The sequence below is a fragment of the Micropterus salmoides genome, unplaced genomic scaffold (assembly GCF_014851395.1).
Source record: "Micropterus salmoides isolate LMB-PRFRI ecotype aquatic unplaced genomic scaffold, ASM1485139v1 Ms_hic_scaffold_15, whole genome shotgun sequence".
Taxonomy (NCBI): domain Eukaryota; kingdom Metazoa; phylum Chordata; class Actinopteri; order Centrarchiformes; family Centrarchidae; genus Micropterus; species Micropterus salmoides.
In genome coordinates, this window is record NW_024040596.1 from 14227532 (window position 1) to 14251076 (window position 23545).

General features: G+C 42.3%; 1 protein-coding gene across 2 annotated transcripts in view; it reads right to left on the minus strand.

Annotated features, from left to right (window-relative positions):
- lrp2a (low density lipoprotein receptor-related protein 2a) overlaps window positions 1-23545 on the minus strand; it is a 48813-nt gene that overhangs the window by 14392 nt on the left and 10876 nt on the right. The window contains exons 12-54 of one of the 2 annotated variants that reach the window (XM_038720468.1): window positions 23045-23268; window positions 22375-22581; window positions 22027-22229; window positions 21668-21808; window positions 21206-21409; window positions 20478-20670; window positions 20057-20182; window positions 19692-19822; window positions 19319-19456; window positions 18931-19212; window positions 18554-18793; window positions 17905-18024; window positions 17291-17407; window positions 16763-17143; window positions 16416-16430; window positions 15898-16146; window positions 15079-15290; window positions 14766-14950; window positions 14430-14658; window positions 14108-14285; window positions 13838-13966; window positions 12778-12944; window positions 12374-12517; window positions 12069-12178; window positions 11173-11350; window positions 10807-11020; window positions 10467-10706; window positions 10064-10252; window positions 8490-9425; window positions 8215-8380; window positions 7976-8134; window positions 7589-7878; window positions 7282-7482; window positions 6570-6812; window positions 6342-6467; window positions 5140-5259; window positions 4442-4573; window positions 3652-3853; window positions 3259-3554; window positions 2018-2684; window positions 654-824; window positions 340-563; window positions 30-207 (exon numbers count right to left, since the gene is read on the minus strand). In XM_038720468.1, the coding sequence (XP_038576396.1) occupies window positions 30-207; window positions 340-563; window positions 654-824; window positions 2018-2684; window positions 3259-3554; window positions 3652-3853; window positions 4442-4573; window positions 5140-5259; window positions 6342-6467; window positions 6570-6812; window positions 7282-7482; window positions 7589-7878; window positions 7976-8134; window positions 8215-8380; window positions 8490-9425; window positions 10064-10252; window positions 10467-10706; window positions 10807-11020; window positions 11173-11350; window positions 12069-12178; window positions 12374-12517; window positions 12778-12944; window positions 13838-13966; window positions 14108-14285; window positions 14430-14658; window positions 14766-14950; window positions 15079-15290; window positions 15898-16146; window positions 16416-16430; window positions 16763-17143; window positions 17291-17407; window positions 17905-18024; window positions 18554-18793; window positions 18931-19212; window positions 19319-19456; window positions 19692-19822; window positions 20057-20182; window positions 20478-20670; window positions 21206-21409; window positions 21668-21808; window positions 22027-22229; window positions 22375-22581; window positions 23045-23268 (9257 nt within the window). The remainder of the gene's footprint in view (window positions 1-29; window positions 208-339; window positions 564-653; window positions 825-2017; window positions 2685-3258; window positions 3555-3651; window positions 3854-4441; window positions 4574-5139; window positions 5260-6341; window positions 6468-6569; window positions 6813-7281; window positions 7483-7588; window positions 7879-7975; window positions 8135-8214; window positions 8381-8489; window positions 9426-10063; window positions 10253-10466; window positions 10707-10806; window positions 11021-11172; window positions 11351-12068; window positions 12179-12373; window positions 12518-12777; window positions 12945-13837; window positions 13967-14107; window positions 14286-14429; window positions 14659-14765; window positions 14951-15078; window positions 15291-15897; window positions 16147-16415; window positions 16431-16762; window positions 17144-17290; window positions 17408-17904; window positions 18025-18553; window positions 18794-18930; window positions 19213-19318; window positions 19457-19691; window positions 19823-20056; window positions 20183-20477; window positions 20671-21205; window positions 21410-21667; window positions 21809-22026; window positions 22230-22374; window positions 22582-23044; window positions 23269-23545) is intronic. The other variant, XM_038720469.1, reaches the window with a different exon arrangement.

The window sequence follows — 23545 nt, forward strand, 5'->3', positions numbered from 1 at the left end:
GCATAACACAATAGGAAATCTTGACAAACCGTTCATTGTTAGCACATCTGTACTGGGTGCTGGTGCACATGGGAAGGCATCGGGTCACACCTCCTATTGGAACAGTCAGGAAATGTTCGGGGCACTCACAGGTGTGTTCCCGCCCCCCATGACGGATCAGGCACAGGTGAGAGCAGCCTCCATTGTTCAACGCACAAGGATTGTTTACTGCCAGAGGAAGAGTCAAACAATCTCAATTCAGCACAGGTGGGCAAATACAGGCCAGGTATTGTTCAGCTTCACCTGTGCTTCACCTTTATTTAAGGTGTTTAATGAGGAGATTCTGAGATTTTAACTCACCAATAGGCTGTCTGTAAGGATGACATACATGGATATCAAATGGTCTGTGAGTGGTGTTAACCAAGACCTGACGACCAGAGCCGTCGTATTTGTTGCCTTTCTCCACTGTGTGCGTGTTCCAGTCAGTCCAGTATACAGTGTCCTCGAACACAGTCAGGGCAAACGGGTGGGGCAAATCTCCATCATACACCGTGTGTCTGTGTTGACCATCCAAGTCTGAGTATCTGATGAAAGAAAAGTCAAAGGGTTACAAGTCTGCACTGCATTTACTGTCGGTACAAACAGTGAGATCGCCTCCTGACAAATGTACTTACTCGATGTAATTGAGATGAGCATCAGACCAGTACAGCTTGTCATTTGTGTAGTCAATCGTGATCCCGTTAGGCCACTCTACCTTGGTGGTGATGATAGCTGCTTTGTTGGTTCCATCCATTCCAACGCGACCTATAAAGGCGTTGTCTCCCCAGTCGGTCCAGTATACCAATCTAAAAGGGAGCCAAGAAAAGTACTTTAGATCACATGATATCTACGTATAGCTGAAGAACAACTTACTTTTGAACAAAACATTTTGACTAATTTTCACTCAGTATGAGGAAGAGCCAGACCGATTTTAGAAAGCTACAGATATTGAATAATATGTTTGAGTACTTTTTGACATGGATCCTCAAATTAGTTTTTTTTAATATTTGAGATAAAGGCAGGATATTTTACAGTTGAACAACAAACAACTAAAGATGATAGTAGCAATAGGATGAAAGTACGTTTTGAATAGCTACCTTAACTAAAAAAGGAATTATTAGGAATTTTTATTATTAGGAATTATTCCTAATTATTATTAGGAATACACATGATTAATCAAAAACAAATAAAAAAGTAATTTAATTTACCGTGCGCATCATTTCATGATTATTTCCTGTGATTTGTACCAATTATAGGTAACATTCAATTTATACATTTCCAAATAATTAATTCCAATGAACTGGTGTAACCTGGATTGTCTCACGGCAGGTCAACTGAAAATAATGTGAGAATGTGTCTACAGGCATAAACCAATTTCCAGTAATAAATAATATATTTCAAAATAATAATTGGGGAGGGCAACACTGAAGAACTAGCAAGAAACTGCTCATCTGCAAAACACATTTTTATGTGCAATAGGGTAGGCCCACCAATCAATTCATTACAGTCCTGCACAACAACAGAGACCGGATTTTTTTCATGTTTGTGTTGGAGCATTTGATTTATTGATTGCTGTCAGGAAGTAAAGAGAATTTCAACAAATACAGTATAACAAAAAGCTTCTGAAATAAATTACCTACACCAGATTTAACTAAAAAATCCTAACTAAAACTGTCTCAAAAATTCGATTCTATGTGTATTTTCCCTATAACTTGTACCAAATTACAGAATTCTTTTAGGAAAGTTCATAGAAAATTACAGTCATAAAAAAATAAATGACCAATAAAATGTAACTACACTAAAACTGAAGAAAAATCAAATATTCATAATAATTCAGCCTATAAAACATTTATTTCTGCAATTTGCTGCACTGTATATCACATATGCCGATACCAATATATAGTGATATGCCAATATTAGTGATAATATCGGCTCTGCAAATACAGTATATCAATCATGCTCTATCCTAAGACTTCATTTTTCTTTGTCTCCGACTCACCCGTATTTGGGATGCAATACAATAGCTCTGGGGTTTTCAAAGCAATAGGTGTTATTGGCATCGACGCAGTGTTCAGCCAGTTTCCTCACAAATCGACCATCCAGTTCAGATACTTTGAGACAATCCAAGAAGCTGTCCACCCAGTAGAGTTTCCTGGCTATCCAGTCAACTGCAAGGCCCTCCCCATGCAGAACTCCATTGACCACCACCTCTCTGTTACTGCCACCAAAGGACATCCTCTCAATCACTCTGCGGCTCACATCAATCCAATAAAGGCGCTTGTCGACACGATCAAAGTCCATGGCCACCACACTGGTCAGACCCTGCAGGATCAGAGAGTAGGCCTGCCCGTCTGTTGACAGGTTCCTAAGGTAATAGCGGTTGCTGAAGATGAGGTAGGGTGAGATGTTGCTGTTCTGACGGCAGCTGCGGCCATCCGGCTCTCGAAGGAATCCTGGGGCACACTTACACACGTAGGAGCCAACGGTGTTCTCACAGACCTGGCTGCACACGCTCGGTGTCTCCGCACACTCATTGACATCATCGCACGTTTTGCTGTCAGACATGAGGCGGTAGCCGGGGTTGCAGGTGCAGAGGAAGCTGGTGGGTGTGTCGGTGCAGTTGTGATCACAGTGGTGGATGGATGGGTCTGTGCATTCGTTGACACCTACAGTCAAAGAAGCATAATATCAAGTTATTAAAGTCATCAGCAAACACTTTTATCCTGTCAGACCAATGTATTCATGGAGAAACAAAACAAAGATATGAGGTATTATTTGTGATATTGTATTTATTAATTTAACTATTTATTTATTAATTATTTTTGTCTATTTAGATCAAATAGTTTTTTTGGGTCTATACATTCTTAACCTAATTATAAATATGAGTTGCTTAGACACATTGAAAACCACAGTATTTTAATCCCAGCTGTGTAGTGAAAATGCTGTATGCTCTCCTTATTCATTTGCTATCCACAAGTGCAGCATTTGTATTAGCCAATTATTAGTAATGTACAGAAAGCACAATTGTCCTATGTTTGGTTGTTGTCAAAACTGTCAAACCATTTCCTGATAACAATTTGTGGTGTTATTTCTCCATCTTTCCCCACACCGCCTTCTGCACTTCTTTGACATCTTGTCTAGAGAGGGCATGTACCAGCTGGAGAAACCCAACAGCAGACAAACACTGTAGAGACTGAAAGGTTAAAAGGACTACAGTTCTGAAAACCTCTTCACACTCACCACATCCCTTCTCATCGCTGTTGTCAGAGCAGTCATCGCTCCTGTCGCACACCTGGCTCATGGGGATGCAGTGTCCATTGTCACATCTGAACTCTCCAGGGGGGCAGGTGGGGGCCAGCGTGCGGCACATGTGCTCCAGCTCATCAGACTCGTCTCCACAGTCGTTGTCGCCATCGCAGACAAAGTCATGGGAAACGCAGCGGCCGTTCTGGCAGGTGAACTGGTGTTGGTGGCACGACTGGTAGGTGCAGCCCCGCTCATCGCTGGTGTCCCCGCAGTCATTACGTCGATCGCACCTGATTTCAGAATACGGGCCAGAAAAGATGAACGCACACTGACAGACAGACTGATTAGGGTAATTTATGATATTTTAAAGGAACTAATTTTTCTAACCTGTAGGAGCCGCGTATGCAGAGGCCATTGCTACAGGTGAACTCATTGATGCCACAGGATCTGCGCGTGCAGTTTTGATGTTCATCTAATGCATCTGCACAGTCTGCGTCTCCATCACACACCCAGTCACGCGGGATGCATTTCCGCTGAGGTGGTTGGTTGTTCACACAAGTGAACTCCGCACTTGAACATGTACGATTGGCTAGGAAAAAACAAAACAAGAAATCAGGTAGGCGGATTTAAATAATGATGGTGATGACCCAATGTCAACCTGCATTTTTGACAATCCAAACATTCCAAACTGTATTTCAAAACATGCAGCCGTGACTTCAAATTCTATGTGATTGATCCACATTGTTTGAAGTGAGTCTCCTACTGAGTGCTGAAGTCTTTAGCTTCGGGCATCTTATTATTGGAGCACAGATTGGTGAGACATTAGAGACTTGATCCACCCTGAGCCAGGAAGCCAGAGAAAGGAGAAAGTGAGGCAGGAGAAATCAGGAATGTCAGCTCTTTGGAATGGAGACCTTCTAGAGGAGACTAAGATGCAGGGCACTGCCAGTGTCTCCCACACAACACTCCCCCAGTGGTGTGTATCCTAAATCCATCAGCATCCTGAATAACGAGGGAAGCAGGAGGGGGAAAAGTGGAGAAGTGATGGGGACCAAGAAGATGGGCTACAAGAGTAGGACATGAAGAAGTGGGAAGATGAAGAAAAGGATGAAGAAGAAGACAAAGTGAAAGAAGAAGTGGAAAGAGAAAGCATAAGAGGTAATGAAAGAATGCATACCACAATTATGCCTCTGGTCTTCATCACTCATGTCGCCACAGTCATTGTCCCCATCACAGATCCAGGATGAGGCAATGCACCTGCCATCATCACAGCGAAACTGATCTGTGTTGCAGGTTCTGACCGCTGTGGCTGCAGAGACAAATCATACAACATTAAACTGTAGTTAACACAGCACAGTGCTGTGTTTTAATATCTTTTGACACAACTTTTATTATCTTTTGTAACAACTTTTTTCCTTTTTGTTTTTTCCACTTATCTCAGGTACCTCCCCCACTGCTTTTTTCCTAATGAGCAAGTCACAATACAACACTGGCAAAGCTTTCAAAATAGTAATGGCAACTCCACATTCCCATGCATGGTGAGCTATCTAAACAAAAGCCAAAGTGAGGCTCTGTAACCCCTGGTGGACAAAAGGAGGGGGAGGTGCTGTTTGTCAGAGGACACTGAGGGGCGTCACCACAGAGGAATGCAGCACACAATAGGAGGCCTGACTGACCACATCGTCAACAAAGAAATACACCACTGACTTGCACTCTCCGCTACATCACTCACAGCACACTCTCACACCAACACACAGATGCAGATTGGTGGCCAGACACAAACACACAATAACTGAGCAGCTGATGATGGGGCGGGGGCAGATACACAAAGCCAACAAGTCCGTTTTGGGGGTGAAAGAGTTGTGCGACACTCACTGCAGGAGTGGGGTTCATCAGAGCCGTCAGAGCAGTCAGTTCCTCCATCACAGTACCAGTGGGCGGGGATGCAGCGCCCGCTAGAGCAACGGAACTCACTCTGGGAACATGTGGATGTCGCTATGTAGAAGATGTAGAAAGGCATGAAATCACTTGGAGGACTGTGGGAATCTAATCATGCTGATGAAGGGGGTGGGATACACACTGATCTGTTTCTGACTCCTTTATATCCTCTTTCTCATAACTTTCGGTAGATTCAAATCCTGTTTTACCCAGACTAAGCAGACAAAAGATTATTTGCAACACATCATACTCAAAATGATTTCTAGTTACAGACTATTGTATCCACATACAGGAAATAAGTGGTATTTATAAATACCTGTTTACCTAACTGTTTGCCTGTGTCTGAAATCCCTCCACATTTGCTCTTTGGTGCACTATATTTACTTTCAGCTATTTTATTTGAGTGTGTGAAATCTCAGTGTAAAATGTATACACTGTGCAGTGCAGTGCACCCCAAAATGTACAATGGAATAAAAATTTGAATGCAACCCTAATTAATATGATTAATTCAGGGTTTGTACAGCTTTTTTAAGAGTAGAATTCAAGCACTTTTCAAGCACTTTCAATGTATTTAATCAAAACATTTCCAGACTCTCAAATCATCACATCTTTTATAATTGTTACTATAAATGCAATTGCAACAAATAACATTTGCAGAACTCCTTTATACCCTCATCAATCAATTTATACTGGCACTTTCAACAGCTTTTCATATTAACTTTGTTTGTATGTTTTTATCTTAATTATATAATGCTTGCTAATTTCGAGGCCAGGAGACAACAAACAAGTATGACGAAAGGATAGTTTAATTTCAAATATTAAAAGATTTTTGGTTTAAAATGAGTAACTGTGATAAAACACCAGATTATGTTAAAAAAAAAATCAAGCACTTTGGATTATATTCAAGCACATTCCTAACCTGGAAGACATAATGATTAACACTGAGAATTTTCCAGACTTTGTACAAACCCTGTTAAATACAACTTTTCTGCAAGGACATCAAAATGTCTGCCATGGAAAAGGCCTATTAAAGCTATAAACACATAAAATAAGTTGTACAATTAATATAAGGACAGAAAATATTAATTAGTAACTGAAACTGAAAACAACATTAACCCTAACATAGCGGACAAACTCACCACAGTGTGTAGGACTCTCGTCGCTCATATCCCCACAGTCGTTGTCTCCATCACACAGGTATGAACGTGGGATGCAGATGTTAGTAGACTGACATTTTGTGTGCTCTGGCTGGCAGGTTCTCTCAGCTGAGATAATCATGAATTAGAACATATGTATTTTAATTAATAACCACTATGATTTGAACTTTTACCCCTGTTTGATTTCTGTGGCAAACGTAGGATACTCACGGCAGTTCTGTTCATCAGACGTGCCGTTGTCATAGCAGTTGTTCATGCCATTGCAGACATACTCCTTGGCAATACAGCGCCCATTGTTGCAGGTGAACTCTGTGTTGGGGTCACATGGTCTGAATAGACAGCCCACCTCGTCACTATTGTCTCCACAGTCGTCATAGTGATCACAGCGGTAGTGGTATGGCACACATCGCCCATTGCCACAAGTAAACACTGTAGGCTCACAGGTGTGGAAGGCTGCCAATCAGAATCGAAAACAGGTCAGAGCTCTGGCCAAAAGAGAGTGGGGTCAGGAAAAAGGGGGCTGACATACAAATGCAGTGGAAGCTCATTTTACCTGACAAGGCGATAAAAGATGACAGCAACTGTGGGACTGCATGCAAAGATATGAGCATATTTATTCGATTGTTAGCGTGGATTTGTTTTAATACTGAGGGATTACGTGCATGTTGAAATTTAATCATGAAGCGCAAGCATACACACCAACATAGTTGAAGTCAGGTTTAAGTCCTAAGAAATTTATTGAAGCAAAAAATAGAACTTGTTAGTATTGGTGAAAGTAAAGAGAAGAGAGGATTAAAGGCTCTACGAGGACCGTTATGACTAATAATCAACAGTGAGGTTTTAGATGATTCAATAAAACACAAAATGAGGAAGAAATGCAAATAAGGAACCATAAATTCAAGCTCTTTTAAGAACACCCTACCACAGACTCTCTCCAGCTCATCGCTGCCATCTCCACAGTCGTTGTCATTGTCACATTTCCACTGGGCACGAATACAGCGGCCATTCATACAGGTAAACTGGCCTGGCTGGCAGCGAGTCCCATTATCAGGGATACAGTGCTTGTTGTCAGCCAGGTACCAGCGGCCTTCTGATGGACACTGGCACTCCGCTCCATTGGGTCCTAACAAGATGACATTGTGATAGAATAGTTTATACAATTAGTTGGGATTTTTAATAACCGCAACATTATGCTGAAAAACAAAGTGACAGTATGACACTGCGTGTACCTGGTGTACAGATGTGGCTGCAGCCTCCATTAAACTGCTGGCAGGGACTATCACACTGCTGCTGCTTCCTGCTGGCCAGAACATGGATGTCCATTGGCCTAGATGGAAGGTTCTGAATCATGGCCCTCTGGCCAGAACCATCGTGCTTGTTGGCCCGATAGATGCTGCGTGTGTTCCAGTCAGTCCAATAGATGAACTGGCCGAACATGGTCATGGCAAAGGGGTAGATGGCTGTGCCGACAATAACCTCCCGATTGGACCCCGTGAGAGAGGATCGCTCAATCTTCTGTCTGATGGCAGAGCAAAATAATAATAATAGCAGCAGCTTGACAATGTAATAGACAAACTTGAGTATATATTTCAACAGTGGAATTTTTCAGGTCTTACAAGCTGGCGTCTGCCCAGTAGAGTTTCTGTTCTTCATAGTCCAGGGTCAGTCCATTGGGCCACACAAGACTGCTGTTCACAATTTCTGTTCTGAAGTTTCCACCTAAGGTGGCACGTTCAATCTTTGCATGGGTTCCCCAGTCTGTCCAATACATGTATCTATGGAATAAATAGGGATTAATTTTTAAAACTCAGTTTAATCTAATAAACAAAGAGAGTGTGTGTTGTGTAAGTCTTACCCCCTGCAGGGATCTAATATGATGGCCCTTGGCCTGGACACATGGGCTACAATAGTCCTTTGAGAGCCGTCCACAGACATGGAGCTGATGCTCTGGTTGACATAATCACTGTAGTAAATTCTTCTGTTTATCCAGTCATAAGCTATGCCATCAGGAGCCCCTAGATCTGTTCAAAGATAGGGACCAAAGCAACATTAGTAATATCACTGCTATCATAAAAAAATGAAATAAACAAATAAATTAGTATATGTTGCAGTGTAAGTGCAAAAACCTACCTGAGGCCACAACTACAGGAGCTGCGATGGGAGAAGACTGAAGGCTGATGTAGCTGATCTTGCTTGCTCCTGCGCCTGAGCTCTGTGTATAGTAGATTCTCCGGTCTATGAGGTCAAAATCCAGCGCCACTGAGGTACGTGGCACATTGATCACAGGGAAGGGCAATGTATGGTCCTCGGGGTCGAGGCGCAGGCTGCGCACGGTGCTCTCAGTTGTGTAGATGAGATAATCATCCCTTGACACTACACAGCTTTCACTATCTGCTGCAAGATTACCAAAAGCGCAGCTGCATTTTTTGTTCTGGTTACCTGTGCCAGAACCTGGGAGGGCGAAGCAGAAGTGGGCACAGCCTCCATTCTCTTCTATACAGGGGTTGTAGTTAATCTCCTGGGCAGCGGTAGGCTGGGTACGTTGGTCAAAGATGGTAACGTCCCTCAGCATGTTGATGTTGTCTCTAATGACGGCAGGCTGCTCTGTGCTGCCAGGGTTTTTGCTGGCTTGGAAGACCTTCTTGAGGTTTCTGTCCACCCAAATGATACTACTCTCAAACACTGAGATTCCATAAGGAGTTGGGTAGCGACTGCCATACCTGACTATCTCTGTCTCCCCTCCTTGAGGGTTGACTCTGGCAATCATATCCAGGGAGTCATCTACCCAGTAGACGTAGCCAGTTTGCCAGTCCAGAGCGAGACCTCGTGGAGTAATAATCCCTGATGACACTAAAATTGTGCGGTTGGTTCCGTCCATGAGTGCTCGTTCAATTTTGGGGTTCTGACCATAATCAGCCCAGAACAAGTATCTGTTTCTGGGGTCCACCACAATGTGGCGTGGCATGTCCACCTGGGTCTTTAGAAGCACCCTGCGGAAAGTTGTGTTCAGGCGGAGCACCTCCACATATGTCTCAGTTAGGAAGGCGTTGGTGAAATACAAGTTCCCTGAGGGAAGAATTCAGGAAGGTCAGTAGCATAAAAAATATATTTGTAAGTCATGACGTCATCAATCACAAACTGCTAACTATAATAGGTCACAATTAAAGTAGACATTACTAGCTGACATTATGATGGTGTTATCAACAAATATATTCTCTGTTATGCCTACACTTGTAGTGATGCAATTATAAATGAGTAACAAGCAAACTGATTTTCCTGGCTGAAGCTGTCTCTTCCTAAACTTGCTAATGGAATCACCTCTCCTGTCACCTGTGTGGATCTGATCTTCATGCTCTGTGACTCCTGTGGTAAAGCTTCTTAACTTTGACCCTACCAGGGAGTCTGCTGTCTGAGGCCTGTGTCCTACAGCAAGTTCAAATAAGTCAGGCTCTCTTTTGGGTTCCTGGTTTACATCAACAGATTAAGAGAAGTGTATTTTTTCAGATGAATTGAAACTTTTCATCGCTGTGACTTATGTGAAGATTAGAAATGCAACCAGGAGGGAACTGAATGCATGTATAGCAAAGATCCTAAAAATAATATTTTAGTTTAGTGTGGTGAATTAACTGCACACTACTTACAGTATGTGGTTAAACAAAACAAATACTTAGATGAACCGTTTGCGAGCTGGTACAACAGCATACCTGCAGCCCAGTCCACAGCAATGCCCCGTATGCCGTTGCGTCCTATTCCAGATGTTACTAGACTACGTAATCCTGAGCCATCTGGCTTGATCCGTCTGACCCCATTCTGTGTCGCCACAGTGCTGCTGAAGTCACACCAGTAGATGAAACCAGAAGCCATGTGTACATCAACATGTAAAGCATTACGGCCTGCAAGAGGATAACCTAGTCATTAGAGGCCATTTTTATTATTTATTTCAAACACATTACATTTTATATTCCATTACTCATTATTCAGTTTATTACTACACCTAAACTCTTTTTTAATTGTTGGACTTGAATTCACTCAACAATTTTTGAAAATTTATGAAAAAATGTATCCTATTCAACATATAGTAGTAGATAATTTATGAGAATCACTGACCTCTCCCAGCCACAGGAACCATGGCCTCAGAGTGGTCTGACCCTTCCAGACTGAAGCCTTTGATAGCAGACAGAGTGGAGATGACAACATAGGACTGGTAGGGAGTGCAGGTCCTGTTGTCAGCATTAACTTTAAAACCTGTGGCACATGCACAGGTAAACAGACCCTGTGGCCGAGGCAGGCAGAGCTGCTCACACACTCCCATATTGTTGGTGCAGCCATTGGATATACCTGCAGAGGCTGAGTTTTTAGAGAGAATACAGTAAGTCAACCACAAGACAAAGCAACAACAAGCCAAAAACAGAGAATGAGGATGACAGTGTCTCCTGGTGTTACTCACTGTCTCGATGATGCACTTTCAGAACTCTGAGTCCAGAAACGTTGTCTCGCAGCACAACCTTGTTGGCTCCTGTGGACTTGTCCACACGCTCTATGACCTCAAAGTTCCGGTCAGTGAAGTAGAGGTAGTTTAGATGGACAGCCACACCCCAGGGGTGAGACAGGCCTGTCACTATGGTGATGCGGTTACTCCCATCTGGATCACCACGCTCAATCTGTGGAGATTCACATGCCAGACGGGGCAGTCAAACACGGTATGTTAATTTTGTACAATTACCAAGATGGGTTGCATATTATATTACGTTTGTCAAAACCTTATTAAATGAACAAGTTGTGATACTTGAGAGCTAAGAGAGTGAAGACCCACCACGCCAGTGCTTGTAACAGCCCAGTACAGCTTGTTCTCTCGGATGTCCACAGTGATGAACTCAATGTGATCTAGGTTGTTGGTGAACAAGGTGACAGGGTTTAAGCCATCCATGTCTGCTGATGCCACCTTGGCAGGAATGCCGCTCTCTGTTCCCTGGTCTGTCCAGTACAGTTTGCTTAGAAGATAAGAATGGAGGTTAGGGTTTAATACTATGATGGAAATCTAAGCTTTTTTGCTTTTTGTCTTTTTTGTCTTACATACATATTACAGTAAGTAATTAAAGTAAGTAATGTTTATTTATATAGCACTTTTCACAAATAAAAATTGCGAAGTGCTTCACAAGAAAGTGAGATATAAAACATAAAAAAAACCTTTAATCTCCAAAATATCCAAGGAAGGTTCAAATCAAGTGAACTGCAGAAGCCCCTTGGATGAGAGGCAGAACATCTTCAAGTATCTTTAAGTCCAGTTGCTCTTGATTTTAACCTTCCTTGGATAACTATGGATGACTGAGAATCTTGACAAAAATCTCCAGAATATGAACTTTTCAGGAACTCAGAACACACTTCTTGCATTTAGTTAAATGATAATACATTTTCTGGGTTCTTTCACTGGGAAAAGACCAGGTCATACCTGGGTTGAAGTATGAAATAGTCAAAATCAGTGTTGCAGTGTTTTCATGTGAGAGTAAGAAGAGATGGCTTAGAAATGTCTCTCTTGTTTCTTGATTGTACTCTATTGTACGTTGCTTGGGTTAGAGTGTGCAGTGTGGTATTCAGTAACACTGTCTGATTTCTCTCTAGAGGCAAAGCAGATGGCGATGAGGAGGCTGTTAGAGCTCAGTAGCTGGGAGGATGAGTGGCCGTGCCAGGACTGTGTTAAATGGGGCTTACCCACGTGCTGGGTCCACTGCGATGCCAACAGGACTGCCAGCGCCAGTTGGAGAGCCGTTATTTGTGATTAGAGTTTTCCGGTACTGTACCTCACCTCTCAACTTCAAAACCTGGCCGAGCACAAACACAAACAGGTGCAATTACTGTCCCATGTAGCTGTTTTGCAAAACATCCCTTATATACACTGATTTTTTGTTTTCCTTTTACAATCACAAAAACATTATTCATTTTAGTTCAAGTTGAAGTCAGTAATGATAATAAAGGATTAATTTAAAAAACAACCAACAGGACAAAGTATTACCTACCTCAATAGACTGCGTAGCTGGATTGGTGTAGTACAGGTTCTTTGTTATCCAGTCCAAGGCCAGGCCGACAGGGGAGCCAAGGATGGCTGCAGGGGCAAACTCTGTCCTGTTAGTACCATCTGACTTCACCCTGTGGATCTCACCCTGGTGGACAAAAGTAAGACAGATTAATTCCAACCACTGCTGATGTGGATGTGTTGGGCAAATCTTGTGTTATGTTTTCCCAGCATCTTGTAATTGAGTTTTTATTGTGTATTTTACTGTTAACACTAATCTCTAGTTCTAAACTGAAACGTGACATGTACAGTATGTCTCTTGCATACCCAGTAGCAATGAATTCCCAGTTTACTGTACCAGATTAAGAACATGGAAGCTGAAAATAGTGACTTTGGACACTAACTTACCGGGTGCTCCACCCAGTAGATGGTCTCTTCGCTGTCATCAAAGTCAACATCATAGCCATTCTGAAGCCCAGCAACAGGGACCATAGCATCATTACTCTTGTCACCAGGGTCCAAGGAAATGCCATAGATGATGCTGTCTCTCACAACCACCAGGAAAGGCTCTTCAACTGAAAGAAATAACCAATAATGCAAAAGCAGGCTAAACAGTGACTAACAATACATTCACAAACTGCTCTTCCTGCAGTAAAACAACAAACAAACAAAAGCTACGACATTGTGACTTCTAATTTGGGAACCAAATATTTCTAATATTATCTAAAATTTTCCCTCCAAGCTGTAAATTACATAACAAATTCTGAAACAGAGTAAGGAAAGCATATTTCCTGGATGTGGATTTAGCCCATGGTAAATCTGAAACTAAAAGTTGCTTTCAGTGTATAACACCTAGCACAAAATAGGGATCCTGAGCTAACATTCCGTTATCTATAAAGACGATTGACTGGTGAAAATTGTTTCCACAATCTGATTTAGTTTGTCATCAAAGATTAGAATCGATGGTGAATGGTTGTGGGGCATTTTCATTCTTGGATAATCATTGGCCTCAGGGGGAGACTGTGTTCTGCTTGGCTTGAATGGGCTGAAACCTGAGATGAGTTAAGCTGTTGACCTAATTGGGACTCCTTGGACTTTGAATTAAAGTTCCCTTGTCTTCTTAAGACCTTGAAACACATGCTTATATGATTCTTAATATTTATGACTGGAACAGCTGTTTACAAGAGAATCTAAATGGGAGATTGTTGACAAGTTCCGTACCTAGATTGACCAATAATAAGAGTTTAGTGTTTTCAAAGATTTCTCCTCTTCTAAACATTCAGATGCGCTGCAAATAAAGATGCAAAAACTATAATTTCCTCAATAACCGGTTTGGTCTTTTACAACAATAATCAAAGCTAAGATGAATACCTTATGGGTACATCAACTTATCAACTGCATCTGACCCAACTTCCTTTTTCATCAACCTGAGTGATGAGTGTTTTCCTCCATTTGGCAGAATGCATACCTCTGGTGCAGGTGATTTGGTCTGTTGCCAGTGTCCAGCCTGAGGGGCAGGCACATGAGTAGTACCTCGGTTCCGCAGAAGAAAGCAGGCAGATATGAGTGCACGGACTCCTCAAGCAGTGATTTTGACCTACAAATTGTCAAACCACACAAACACGCCCGCAAAGAGTAAACACAGTAGTCATTCACAGGTTCTCTGGGATTATTCTGTACAAAAGACATCAGCTAATACTGATGCAAGATCGGTTAATGTAGATTATCTTTGCCATACCTGCTGGCTGCCTGGCTGGGTGTACTGCCACCAGACCCATGGGCTGAGGGAGGTTGAACAGCATCACTGTCTGGTTCTCCCCATGCCACTTATGGGCTCGCATCACACGGTTGATGTATCTGTCGGTCCAATACACAAAATCCTCAAAAATGGTAATTGCGTGGGGATGTTGCAGTACCTTTTCATAGAGAATAGCAAAAGAAAAAAAGTGTGTCTTACACAAACTATTCAAAAGGAAATTGAATGTGCTCTGTTCACTTTTAGATCAATAACATGAATAAGATCTATACAGATAATTCAGAAAACAGTCTCATAAACTCACCAGGTCACTGGCCAGAACTTGCTTCCTGTTATTGCCGTCATAATCGCAGTAGTCAATGAAATCCAAGTAGGCATCAGCAAAGTACAACAAATTGTTTGGATAGTCTATGGTTAGACCATTGGGCCAGTACACCTTGTTGCTTACGATAACAGTCCTATTTTTCCCATCCATGCTGGCCCTCTCAATGCGAGGGTTCCTCCCCCAGTCGGTCCAGAACATCAAGTGAACCCTGCAAAATAAATACTTGTCTTTTAACACCAACTGATTTGAGAATGAAAAGCAGAGACCATAACGTGTTACATGCCAAGACACACAGATTCTCTGCATGTCACTGACCTGTCCCTTGGGTCCAGCACCAGGCCACGGGGGTTGGTGACATTTTCACTGACTAATACCGTCCGATGTGTGCCATCCAGTTTAGACACTTCAATAGTCTCCAAGACGTAGTCAGTCCAGTACAGGTTCCTGCCCACCCAGTCCACAGAGAGGCTCTCTGTTACAGTCACTCCACTATCAAATATCTGTCCACAAGAGATTCTAAGTTAAATATGTTTACATGTAAGAATAAACAACATGTAAAGCTGTGAATAAACATGAAAACTATTAATAAAATTTATCTGTGGTGACAAAAAGGAACAAACCAACTCACCACAGTTCTGTCACTGCCGTTTTTGTTAGCACTCCAGATTCTGTCCTGGCTTGTGTCAGACCAGTACACGCGGTCAGTGACCGAGTCAAAATCTATGGCCACAATGTTGCGCCCATCTCGAACCAGTGAGCGGACCACATTGGGCTGTGTGGTTATGTCATCTTGCACAATCTGATTTCGACTGGCCACTAGCAAGAACGCCTTACGAGAATCTGTAAACAGACAATCAAATCTCTGTTACCCATTTTTCATGTCCATTCTCATGCTAATAACAGGACTTATCAGCCTTTGCATGTCTACCAAAACTCTACGACAGGACTGTTAAATAGACCCTACTGAAATGGCAACCCTTGGGGAATGCACTTTTGTCCAGATAATGACCTATTGTATTGCAAAGCCTTTCAGCGGGTTATCTGTGTGGAAAAGGAGCTGATGTCAGGCACGTTCCCCATAAACAGCCCTTTGTTGGTGATTATGTCCTAATTACGCCAGGGATGGCCAGTGAGTGACATATATGTTATTTGTCTTATCTAGAAATCAGAGCAGCAAGGAGAGACAAGGGAGAAGAAAGACAGTGTGTCAGTCTCACAGTGTGGGGGTCATGCTCCCCCCTTATCATAGATCATTCCTGCCCAACAGCAAGCAGAGAGGAGAAAACTGAGATATGTAGGCAAATCATCTTGACAACCAAATCACTGTATTCACTGTACAGAATGAATTGGCCTATTTACTGCATTATGAAATTGTAGGTTGTTTTTAAAATTACCAGGGGAGCCATATGCTCAATGCACAGAAGGTTTAAGCTACATCCCTCCTCACCTGAGGCCTTGCAGGTACGCTGGTCTGCTTCGAGAGTGTAACCATCCTGGCAGTGGCAGCGGAAAGACCCTCTCTCATTATAGCAGTGCTGGCTACATAGTCCAGGGGGATTGCATTCATCTACATCCTCACAGGTTTTGGAATCATTGCTCAGTTGATAACCCACAGGGCATGTGCACTGGGCCCCAAACGGCCCTTGGATACAACCATGGGTGCAGCCAGCATTGTTGTCAGAACAGCTCTCCTGATCTGAGTTTAAAGCAGAGAAACCACAATTTTGTATAACAAAACACTAACAACTTCAGTAAGTGTCTTCAGAAGTGCTACTACAATTTTTAATGTATGTTTTCAGAAAATTATTGTCACATTTACCACACATACTCTACTAACAACATGATCCTTTCATTATGTTTTAAAACAAATCTATAAATCAACATAGTTAGTAAAGATACTGTTTGTTGAAAATGAATCAGAACTACTTGCAGCATTTCTACCAATGATTGAGAGTTTGTTCCTACCTGGCAAAGGCTCGTCTGAAAGCAGTGAGAAAGGCAAGAAAGGAAAATCACAGATAATTTTCAGGTTAATACAGGTCAAATCACACACATGCCTGATTTTAACACAAGAATCCAAAGACAAACAGATAACATTAAACGCAACATTTCTGTGAAATTAAGCCCCTTCAGTTTACAGAAAACAGGCACTGGAAGAATGTCAAATTGAACCAAATCAATTGAGAGTTTGATCCTGTTTGTCATGAATTTGAGGAGGCCAGCAAACTCAGAAATGTAATAAAACAATAAAGTCTTTCTGAAAGGCAAAGAACATGTTCAAGGCTGACTACGAAAGCAGACATCAGACTTACTGCAGAGAGGAGACTCGTCAGCACCATTGGGGCAGTCAGGAGTGTTGTCACAAACGGTGGTGAGGTTGATGCACACACTGTGGCCAGGGCACTGCCACTGCCAGCTTGGACATTGGAAAGGCGGTGTGGGACAGTCTCTTTCATCGCTCATGTCCCTGCAGTCATTGTCCCCATCACAAATCCAGCTGTGTAACACACAGTTTCCATTGTCACAGCGGAAAAGTGAGGAGGGGCATGTGCGAGGTGGGCAGGCATGGTGTTCGTCACTGCCATCCTCACAGTCTGGATGACCATCACATTCCCAGGTAGACGGGACACAGCTCCCATCTGACTGACACTGGAACTCACTCTCATGGTGGCACATCCCTGGGGGCCTAGTAGCTGAGATTCATTAGAAGACACCACATACAGTAAGAACAGCCCAAAATCAGAAAATAATAAAATACCGTGATAAATATATTATAAAATATATAAACAACCTTAGTACATAATTATGCAAGAAACCAAAGGCAGTATTTAAATACTTACGACAGCCTTGCTCATCTGAGCGATCACTGCAATCAAAGACTCCATCACATCGGTAGTAGGAGTTGATACACTGGTGACCACTGGAGCACTTGAACTCATTCACAGTGCAGTTGTAGACTGAAAAATCCAGCTGAGTATGTTAAACCTCATATTCAATATTTCTGCAGTTTTGTATGTATGCTGAGGCCAACTGTTGTGCAACACTGGTAATTAGATCAATAAACTAAGAGGTTTAGCAAATGCTTGTTGAATTTTACAGAGCATTCAATTGACCTCTACAACCTTCTGAGCATGTTTTGCTGGTACAAACACAGCATTGCTGAACGCATGAATGACTAAACAAATGAATTAATTCTTTATTGGGAAAGGGGCAATAAAGCTCCACTTCAAAATAGCTCAAAATGAGAGACTATGCTGCAAGCAAGCAAGTTTATAATTAGGTCAAACAGATCTGATCAGCAACTAATTTCATAAATAGAAGCAGAATTAAATTAAATTACATATTTTTGAAAAAAAGACATGATAAATTGTTGTTGATGTGATATGTAAGCATCAGATAAGACCTGCAATTATATGTGTAGTGAAGGATAACTGTAATCCACAGAGATACTCACTGCATCCCTGCTCATCTGCCCCATCCACACAGTCCCTGTCCCCATCACAGACATAGTTGGGATCTATGCAGCGGTGGTCTGGACACTGAAACTGTTCTGGATGGCATGTGCTTCCCAGATCTGTCAACACAAATTTTTAGACGACCTATGTGAGACTATGAGCTAATCTCTTAACCTTTCCTAGCCTTGCTTCTATAAGTAGCTGATTAATGGCAACTGTGTACCATTGGGTCCACAGCAGATTCATTGTAGTTTAAAGCCATAAATAGTTTTTTGAGTAACCCATTTTTTCTGACATAGGTTGGGCATCCAACATACGCACATTATCTGATCCTTGATAAAGAGGCATCTAAAAAATGATGCTTCTCCAGTAGCCTTGTGACCAGCTTTCATGTCTATGTTTTTATAAATAAGGCTATGTATGTAGGTCCATTCATCACTTCAAGATAAACTGTGCATACATTTTTCAGTATTTCCTTTAATAACAGCCTTCTTCCTCCACCATATTTGCTTGTAGTTTGCTCCCTGAAATAAAGTTCTGCCAATCTAATGAATTTGGGCTACTTGTCCTGCCTGCTTCTGCCTATTGTGTATTTAGAAGTAACATAAGCAAATCTTGTTAATTCTAAGCCTCTATGGGTATACTCACGGCAGTCAGCTTCATCTGAACTGTCCCCGCAGTCATTATCAGTGTCACAATGCCAGGTATGTGGGATGCAGCGGTGGTTGGCGCAGGTAAATTTATCGGCAGGGCATGTTCCAGGCACCCGCGTAGGGCAGTTGATCTCATCACTGTTGTCAAAACAGTCATTCTGCCCGTCACAGCGCCATCCTGATGGCACGCAGCGCTTATTGGCACAGGTGAACGCAGAGGGGGAGCAGGTGGTGTCTGTAGAAAGAGATGATGATCTTGATTACACACTGTAATATTAAACTGATTTTTTTTTTAAAGGGACATGAAACTGTTTTTGTCTCTGGTCAGGTCAGGCCTGTATAATGAAATGGTTTTACAAAAATAAGCATTACTGCTAATTCCACAGTTGACTTCATCACTGTTGTCATGGCAGTCGTCAACACCATCGCATCTGTAGCTGTTTGGGACACATTTGCCGTTGCCACAGGAGAAGGAGTTGGCTCCGCACTGCAGTGTGGGGGGTTCATTGAAAGGGTCTTCCACACATGTCTGCTGGTTGGGCAACAGCTTCATGCCATATGGACAGCCACACACTCTCTGTGAGTCTGGGGCTGGAAAGCAGAAGTGGCTGCAGTCTCCATTTGGATTTGCTTGCCTGTTGCAGAGGTTGGAACCTGAGAAGAAGAGTGCAGTGTAATTACCGGGAATAGGACTGACAAGTGCAAGCCTCAGCTACATATTAATAGTGGAGAGAGAAGAGCAGTGAATAAAGCTACTGACCAATCTGAGAGTGGGAGTTGAAAGACTTGACATGCATGATGTGGCTGATTCCTCTTCTGATAATGACCATCTCCCCACCATCGGTCTTGCGCACGCGTACAATGCCACCCAGGCGCCAGTCAGTAAAATATGCATAGCCTTCGAGGGACAGGGGCACCAGAGCATAACCTCAGTTACTTTTATCTTTCATCACATAACAGTAATTGCTCTTTTGTCATGATCATCATTAAAGCAAGAATGACAAACCACAGTTCAAGTCAACAGCAGTGAAAAGAACTGTAACCCTAACCGTAATGCTCTTTATTTAAAATAAATATATGATCCTGTACAGGAACTTTATAGGCAGCTTTTTGTTTATGCCAGGATGTATTACCTTCAAAGATGGTGAGACCAAATGGATGGGAGATCTGGGTAATGCGGTCTAAAGAAATCCTGTTCTGTCCATTAAAATTGCTGTGCTCAATTTTGTCAAAGAAGGCATCCACCCAATACAGACGCATTGCGCTGGATGGAGATCAGAGCAGAGAGCAAGAGTTTAAAATAAGTCACAGTCACAAATGAGGTCTGAGGAATGATCAGAAAAAGTCATTGCTATACCAACCAAAATTTAGGGGTAAAACAATGAAAAATGACATCAACCTTAAGAGTAATAAAGAAGGTGAAATGGTGTATTGTGAGGCTCTTGTTATAGCCACATGGCTAAGATGGGTTAGTTGATGGCTAGGATGTTTGACTCACCTCCAGTCAATAGCTAGGCCATTTGGCCAGCCAAGGGTAGTGTTTACAATAGACAGGGCATGTGACCCGTCACCCCAAGCCCTCATAATCTTCGCTGGCCGGTACCAGTCAGTCCAAAAAATATACCTGTCGAAATAAAATAAACTACACGCGTCAATGTCATATTTCATTTGAAAATGTGCCTGCATTTAATACTTTGAAACAGTTAACTGGCTAACATTTCTTTTATTTAGATATGGAATGTAGACATGATCCACTGAATCCGTACATATCTCAAAGGTGCTTTTTTATACTTGTATATTTGACCCGACATAATCAACATAACCCCTGTGTGAATGAGTATAAGCAAAATACCAATATTTGCTTCAAGGAACAACAGTCACAAAAATACTATTAATTCATCGGTCTTCTATAGATTTACCCAATGAGAGGATGCACCACGATGGCCCTCGGGTTGTTGAGGTTATGTATGATGGCTCTCCTGGACTTATCAGCTAGCTTCATGACAGATATGCTCCTGTATCGAGGGTCAGTCCAGTAGAGGTTTTTTGAAATCCAGTCGTAAGCCAGGTCCTCCACTCCATCCACTCTATTGGCAGCCAGTACCTCCCTGCCTGTGCAGATCAAAGCAGACCACCGTTTAACACAGAGATGAAAGAGGAACACATTTAAATAAATAGGCTGTCAGCTTAAATTTTCCCCATGCGGACCAGACAAAAAAAACTAGAGCAGCTCCAAAAACAACATCACTGATCAGAGCAGCGGTGTTTCTTTTTTTGTGTGGTTTGACTGCTCGTGATTTTGACGTTAGTAACTACCTTCCAAAGCTTAGGTGACTGTTTTTAAACTAAATATCAAAACTGCTAATAATAAATATAAAGTATTCTTGATTAGTCTGTTCTACTCCTTTTCAGGTCATTTGTTTGAGATGTAAGTTTATTATATAATCCATTTTCCCCTGTCCATGCTCCTGTCCGCTCCCTCCTCCATAGTACCAGTCGGCCCCATCAAGCACTCCCTTAACTCCCTGTATAAGCCTGACCGAATCACATGGTAGAGCTCTCTGCTCGGAAAGAAATTATCCAAGGGCTTGGAAATTCTAAACAATTCAGCTAGACAGCCAGACAGCTAGACTGACAAGATGCTCACCAGTCCCATCCACTTTTTGTTTATAGATAATATCTTTGGTTGTGTCTGAGAAGAAGATTGCATCGTCTTCAGCACTAAAATCCACACCGACAAAGTAGGAAGGCGAGTCAGTGACTGGCAGGATGATGTCTTCCTGAGAAGAGAGGTTGAAGGGGATCCCTCTCACAGCCAGCTGGCTGGAGAACAGCAGAAACTGCCTCACAGCTGTAGATAAGAAATCGGAGGACCATTTTAAACCAAATGACCATTCATGCCAAAGACATTCAGCCACAGAAAAACATCATAACACAAAAGAAAGGGTTAAACAAGATGAATCCCTAGGGGGTTGTTGTAAAGGTGAGTTTCAGGTGAACCATTACATCTTTAGGGCGTTAAGTATAATTTTACACTTTAAACCAGGAAACATACTGAGAGCTGTTTAAGACATAAATTACTAGTGTTATAAGAGAAATGATCTCTTACCAAAACATCGCTTGCCATCAGCATGTAGGTCGTAGCCCATGCGGCATTTGCAGCGGTAACCCAGTCCTCCATTGTCACTCCTGTGACTCAGAACACAGATCTGCTCACATCCACCTCTGTCTACACTGCAAGGGTTTGACACTGGAGACAAAAACAAAAAAATCCCAGTAACTGGCAAAGTTACAAGAAAGGAATTATGGATTCAGATCCATCTTTCTTTAACAATAGCTATTCATGGCTCTTTCTTTAGAAACACTTGCAGTTACAGGGCAGACAATCTGTATCAAACTGTCAGAACTGTGAGCTGCATCAGTAGGACCACTCTGAAGAAGACATATTTGTTTCACTGAGGGGCTTACCATGTGGCTGTTTCAGCTGATGTATTACTGCTACACCGTGTGGAGCCTGAGATGTACTGTAAACAACTTGAGGACTGCTGTCTGTGAACTTGTTGGCTTTCATCACGGCCATCTTGGTCCAGTCCGTGAAATAGACATTATGCTCAAACAGACTGATGCCAAATGGGTGTGGGACCAAAGCACCTCCGTGGACCACTGTTTTTCTATTAAAGAATGTTGAAAACATTGATTTATTACAATATAAATGCCTTTCTACTTGTTTACCCCACAGAATTATTAGCTGTTATGTTTTTGCTTTAAATTCAACAAAAATGTTGTTATTTATGAGAAATAACAAGCCATATTTACCTATGAAGGCCATCATATGTTGCGGTTTCAATGTAGTCATAGCGACTGTCAACCCAGTAGATGCGCTTGGCCTCGATATCCAGTGTGATACCAGCTGGCCAGCCCAGTTTAGTCCTAATGATCCCATGGCGGTTGGTACCATCCATGAAGGCCCGCTCCAAGCCTGGTTGTCCATTCAGCGCCTCCCAATCTGAGAAGAACATATACCTGTGAAAGGAGTTTAAATGTTAAATCTGCCAGTTATCTCTGAGGTGGGATCATTACTGCTTACATTAGGACTGCTTTGTACAGCTGGGAACACAGAAATAACAATATATGTATTCAATTAAGAAAGTTTATAGGAAACTTTCCTCTTGTTAATTAAGTCTAGCATCCACATCATCACATTATGTCCCCAGGTGGGTGGCTGTGCATCTCTCCACAGAGCTGTACGTTAACTTACGATAAGCAATTTATCTGTAGCCACCTGGCTCTACTCCCCCTTGAACTACACTATTGGATTACAATGAGGGTCATCACTTACATTGCTCCTCACTAATCCACCCAGGCAATCTGCTAATCTCACACACACACCCCATTATTCCACGCCAATGGAGCAAGACAGATACTGTATGTGGGGTTTGGGAATGTGTGGTTAGATGAATGAATGGAAACTGGGAGATGTGCTTACCCGACAGTGGGGTCCACCGCCAGTCCTCTAGGGTTTCCGAGGTTTTCAGTGATGAGTGTGACCCGGTTACTTCCATCAAAGTCCACCATGTCAATCCTGTTGACGCTGGCCTCCACCACATACAGTTTATTGTTCACCCAATCCACCGCCAGGTTCTCAGGGTAGTCAACTGATATATTTAAAACCACCTGCATGTTGGAACCATCCATATCCACAGAAAACACCTGTACACAAAAGACGCCATTGTTGACAGGAAATTAGCCCTTAGGTGGTCACTGTTACCACAAATAAAGATATTAAAGGATAAGTTTTCATTTTGTCAAGTATATTTTAATATATTACTCACACACCCGTAGGTACATCGAAGGTGTTACTCACTGGACAATGTAATTGTTACCCCTGTTCATAATGGCCACAAAATCGATGTAAGAAATCCCTTCTTACATCGATTTCAATGTCAGTGATGGGAGACAAAATCCGCAGTCCTTGTACTGAGTTAAA